Here is a 4,619-nt window from a genome sequence, read left to right on the forward strand (position 1 = left end):
ACTTCCGGTTCCGCAACTTCCGTATAACCTTGATACAATCAGCTGATGAACTGAGCGCTGCAGAAGAGAAAAAACAAGTGGAAGTGGAAGGTTATTTTATCATCATCGTCGTTCATATATGTAAATAAATAAAATCATTTTCGAGTAGTGATTAAATCTAGTCTTCTTGAAGTATATCGAGTGCGCGTTTTTTTCACCTGAGACAAAAACCTTCTCGTTCGCCAAGATTTTTGAGGATATTTTATACACTCGCAAACTCGTGCTGTACATAGTACCTAAATCGCTTAGCAATATAAGAGAAATTATTTATTAAGAGCGTATTTTTACGATTTATCAAAGTGTTCAAGTGACAATATTTATAAAGATGTCGGCTTGGGCAAAAATACAGACGATCGAGGAGCCAATCAGCTTTGCTGAGATCACATCGGAGCAGCTTGCTCACAGTCTACAAGAGAAGTAAAAGAGTGATTTTTATTTTATTTTACTTGTATTCATGACATCTTTTTTGATTGGCATGGTTGTATTTCCAGGGAAATTCAGAAACATGCAAAGACAGTAGTGAAAGAAACTCCCAAAGTTCCAGAGGAAGTTCCTGAATTATTTGAGATTGATCAGACGGAGAGCGATGCAACCATTGCACACATGGTCCAAAGTGAATTGAATGCAGAATATGATCTGATGCTCAAACGTACTGAAAAGAAATTTAATGGGGATTCAAAAGGTTTGTGCATATTGGTCAATATCTTTATGTACTTTTATTGTACTCTTGACTTAATCAGTCACTGAGTCATCTATTGCACAATATTGTAAATCACTATCTGTTGTTATGACATCTATTCAGCTGCTTTATGCTACTCTATATTGCTGAAAGTGCACCATTATGTATTTCAGTCAATATTTCGTACTTAAACTATCGAGCTGGATTAGAAGAACCCGAAGAGCCAAGGAATGCAGATATTGATGATGAAAATAGAGACTTTGATCGTTTTGTGGTATGCTACGAATTTCGTAAAACTTTGAAAAAACGATGAATGCATTTTTCTCAAACAAATTAATTCTTTTAGAGTGTCGAAAAAGAGTATGCTTCAATACCTCGTTGTGGGTACAAAAAGATCGGAGATGGCGAAGCTTCTCAAATCGTCACGAAACACGATATGCTTATGACTTCCAGAATAAACGCATGCCGCGTTCTCGAATTTCCGCCAGGAATTCAAACGGGTGATACTGGTGGATTCGACGTGAAACTGAATAACAAGGTGTTCAATTCTCTGCGGCAACACAGCCATGCACATTGCTCCAGAGAAAAAGCCAAAGCCCATCCAAAGCCGCAAGCGAAGAGTCAAAGCACAACGCCGAAAGCCGAGGAATAAAAAAAGTATATTGCTGTTGGCTAAATCAAACAAGAGATAAATTTTATTGACGGATGGAAATTTGAATTTCTAAAAATATAAATGATTAAAATAAAATCTTTACAGTAAATTTTTACTGAAAAAGGGCAACAATAAATTTCTTTTTTTAACAAAAATTCATCTCATTTATTCATGTAAAAAATGTACACTTTTTCTATCTATCTTTCCGCGCGAGAATCGAGGTTCTATTTGTATATATACAACGTTTTTATAAAATAGTTAAAAACCATAATATATAAACAATCAAAGCTTTGCAAGACTTAACAGTCAAATAAACGACAAATAGTCTGTTTCTTCAAACAAAATTTCTAAAAAAAATACGATGTCGAAGATAAAGTCAAATACATTAAAGGTCGTTACGTTCATCTTCCAACTTGACGGTTTTTTCAACGCATAGTAACAATACGAAAAAAAAATCAGTTGAAACCGATAAATATCTTTCAAAGTTATCAAGTTCATTTGAGCTCTTTGGTAGGCGGCCTGAGTGGTATGTGACCCTCGGTAAAAGCGCTCGCGCGGTATGCCGCCTTCTCGTCATCGGTAAGACAATCGTCTGTACTGTAAGCCGTCTCATCGATCATCACCGTTACCGAGACACTACCAAACGCATTTCCAGTCGGTTTAGCAAAGTTACCAAACGGACTTGACTGTGTCGATGAAGCGACTCCAAACGGCGAGCTCTGCTGTTGGGTTTTTGCTTGCATAAAAGGGTTGGCTGCTGCAGCTGTTGCTTGTGTCGAACTGGCAAATACAGATTGTTGTTGTTGCTGTTGCTGCTGAGGCTGTACGTTGCCAAAAGTATTGGTACCAAATGGTGACTGGGTCGTTGAAGTGGCTATACTTGTTCCGAAGACACTGGTCGTGTTCGTCGCTGGAGTCGCGAATCCGAACGATGCAGGTTTGGAAAAAGCAGCGTTACCACCAAATGGTCCTGGTGCCGCTGAAGCTGACGTTGCGAATACCGTGTTTGCTGCAATACGATGCGCGGTTTAAAATCATGCTTTTATCTTCAATATCTTAAATCAAATAAAATGAACTAACCAGCTTGATTCGCAGTGCCACCAAAAGGTCCTGTAGCCGTGGAGATGGGGGCAGCTCCAAAAGCGTTGGTAGCAGCGGCTGGGGTCGCACTTGCGACTCCAAAAGCATTGGTAGCAGCGGCTGGAGTCGCAGCTGGAGCTCCAAAGACATTCGTAGCGGCAGGAGTTGCGCTTGCAGCTCCAAAGGTATTAGTAGCGACAGCAGGAGTCGCGCTTGCTGCTCCGAAAGCGTTTGCCGTAGCTCCCTGCTGCGCCAGTGCTCCAAAGCCGGTTGTCGCTGCCGCAGCTGTGTTACCTCCGAAGACATTGGTCGAGGCTGCAGCAGCTGGTGCGGCACCAAAAGCTGACTGACCTCCAAAGACTGAACCACCAGCTGTGGGCTATAAATCGAGGAATGCAGATACAGTAATAAATTTATGAGTATGCAAATATGCTATTCTTTTAAAAAATGGCTACTATAATTACCTGAGCAGTGCCAAAACCAGCAGTTCCGCCAAAGACCGGTGCACCACCGAAAGCGGCATTAGCCTGCGTTGGTTGTCCGAATATCCCGGTACCGCTGGGAGCACTGGATACAGCCGCAGGTGTCGCACCAAATGCAGGAGCAGCAGCGGTGGCTGTAGCGTTACCACCAAAAACGCTACCTCCAGTCGCTGCTCCACCGAACACCGAACCCTGTGCCGTCGCGGGTTTCAAAAAAGCATTTCCAGTCGTCTGTGCTTGAGCTGCACCGAACGCTGGTGGCTGACCGAAGCCACTCTGTGTTCCTGTAGCCGCGCCTCCGAATATATTCGTACCCTGCGTAGCCAATCCACCAAAAGTTGGTGCGTTCTGTACTGTTCCAAAAGGCGTAGCAGCGGGTTTACTACCGCTTCCAAAGATCGAGCCCCCGGCAGTAGGAGCGGCTGTTGCAGTGCCTCCACCAAACACGGAGGGTGTACCAAAGCTGGCTTTACCTCCAAAGACGGAATTGGTTGTGGTGGCCGCAGCTGGTCTACCGAAAATCGAAGAGGATTGCTGGTTCGAGCCAAAGGTATTGCTAGTGCTTCCACCAAAGGGGTTGCTGGGTGCTGCGCCAAAAGCTGGTTTTTGTCCAAAAACGTTAGAGCTTTGATTAGGTTGATTCGAGGCTCCCGTCTGGGGCTGACCAAAGGCATAATTTCCCTGTTTCTGTTTGTCTCCAAAGGCTGAATTTTCCGAGCCTGAGCTCTGAACTTCCTCCTATAAGTTAATAAAAGAATTGTAATGAAAAATGTTCAAGCTTTTTAATACTCTGTGATGCTTTTAGTGAAATTACCAATAGTTGAACGATAGCTGGTGTGGGATTCTTAAGAGCATCTCGTTTCACCTTCATTGCTTCACACATTTGTTGGAATTGAGCTTTCTAGAAATAGTTATTGTTAACACATGCTGCGTAATATTAAGTGACAGAGCAATTGAAAGAGAATTTTACTATTTGATCCACAGCCCCAGTCTTTTGCGCTTGATACATCTCCCATCTAACTTCCTCTGGGGACAAATCATCCATTCCTGGAATGCATTTTCGTTCCTTGAAGGGTCCATAGCAAGAGAGCAACCACTGCCCACCTCTTTCAGCTTGCAGAACATCTTCGGCAACCAATAAACTAAGCATAAAAACGGTATTTACAAACAATTGCTACATTTTGTGAAATTACTGCTTCTTTACTGAGAGATCAAGATTTCTTCAATCTTCAATAAAAATTAAATAGTCTCACGCAATCGACTTACGCAATGTTCTTCTCGTCGCCAAAAGTTTTGCTCCTGTTACCTGCAAATCATATTCGCAAAAAATTATTATAAAAAAAAAACATAAACATAACCTCTCATAAACTGCCGACAAAGACTCCTCGATTACCGCCTCAATTTGACATCAAACTCACCGTAAGCATGCTCAAATTTGCAGTACTGTCCAAACCGGCAGGTGCCTTGCTGAAAGTACTTGCAAAGCACCATTTTTACTGATAATCAGGCCTAAAGGAATGTAGTCAAAAAAATAAACATCCTCACTGCTCCGAAAAGATCGCCGTCGTCCGACGAGACACGCGCGGCACGAATAAAAACAATATACCTATAAATGTTGCGCGCGCAACTTCGCCTGCACTTTGATCGAAATAACGAAATTTAAAAAATTTTCAAAATATACTCGAAC

At 42.2% G+C, this 4,619-nt stretch overlaps 2 protein-coding genes across 2 annotated transcripts; one reads left to right on the plus strand and one right to left on the minus strand.

Moving 5' to 3' along the window:
- Positions 1 to 11: 11 nt before the first annotated feature.
- LOC100122930 (serine/threonine-protein kinase RIO3) lies at positions 12 to 1,525 on the plus strand. Its single transcript, XM_001606490.6, has 4 exons — positions 12 to 456; positions 531 to 721; positions 892 to 992; positions 1,065 to 1,525. Exons 1-4 carry the CDS (start codon positions 365 to 367, stop codon positions 1,368 to 1,370), a joined length of 690 nt encoding a protein of 229 aa, XP_001606540.1. The 5' UTR covers positions 12 to 364; the 3' UTR covers positions 1,371 to 1,525.
- LOC100680182 (nuclear pore complex protein Nup98-Nup96) lies at positions 1,507 to 4,521 on the minus strand. Its single transcript, XM_003424449.5, has 7 exons — positions 4,351 to 4,521; positions 4,199 to 4,238; positions 3,903 to 4,074; positions 3,747 to 3,833; positions 2,915 to 3,670; positions 2,451 to 2,829; positions 1,507 to 2,379 (listed from the first exon to the last, which is right to left on the minus strand). Exons 1-7 carry the CDS (start codon positions 4,421 to 4,423, stop codon positions 1,865 to 1,867), a joined length of 2,022 nt encoding a protein of 673 aa, XP_003424497.1. The 5' UTR covers positions 4,424 to 4,521; the 3' UTR covers positions 1,507 to 1,864.
- Positions 4,522 to 4,619: the final 98 nt, after the last annotated feature.

The sequence above is a fragment of the Nasonia vitripennis genome, chromosome 5 (genome assembly GCF_009193385.2).
Source record: "Nasonia vitripennis strain AsymCx chromosome 5, Nvit_psr_1.1, whole genome shotgun sequence".
Classification (NCBI taxonomy): Eukaryota; Metazoa; Arthropoda; class Insecta; order Hymenoptera; family Pteromalidae; genus Nasonia; species Nasonia vitripennis.

What these genes read in the sequence shown, in the direction of transcription:
- LOC100122930 (XM_001606490.6), top strand. Translation starts at nt 365, where the DNA reads ATGTCGGCTTGGGCAAAAATACAGACGATCGAGGAGCCAATCAGCTTT. An exon ending in GCTCACAGTCTACAAGAGAA is followed by an intron (nt 457 to 530) that starts GTAAAAGAGTGA and finishes TTGTATTTCCAG; the next exon opens with GGAAATTCAGAAACATGCAA. An exon ending in ATTTAATGGGGATTCAAAAG is followed by an intron (nt 722 to 891) that starts GTTTGTGCATAT and finishes TATGTATTTCAG; the next exon opens with TCAATATTTCGTACTTAAAC.
- LOC100680182 (XM_003424449.5), bottom strand. Translation starts at nt 4,423, where the DNA reads ATGGTGCTTTGCAAGTACTTTCAGCAAGGCACCTGCCGGTTTGGACAG. An exon ending in CAGCTATCGTTCAACTATTG is followed by an intron (nt 3,671 to 3,746) that starts GTAATTTCACTA and finishes ATTAACTTATAG; the next exon opens with GAGGAAGTTCAGAGCTCAGG. An exon ending in CTGGTTTTGGCACTGCTCAG is followed by an intron (nt 2,830 to 2,914) that starts GTAATTATAGTA and finishes CTCGATTTATAG; the next exon opens with CCCACAGCTGGTGGTTCAGT.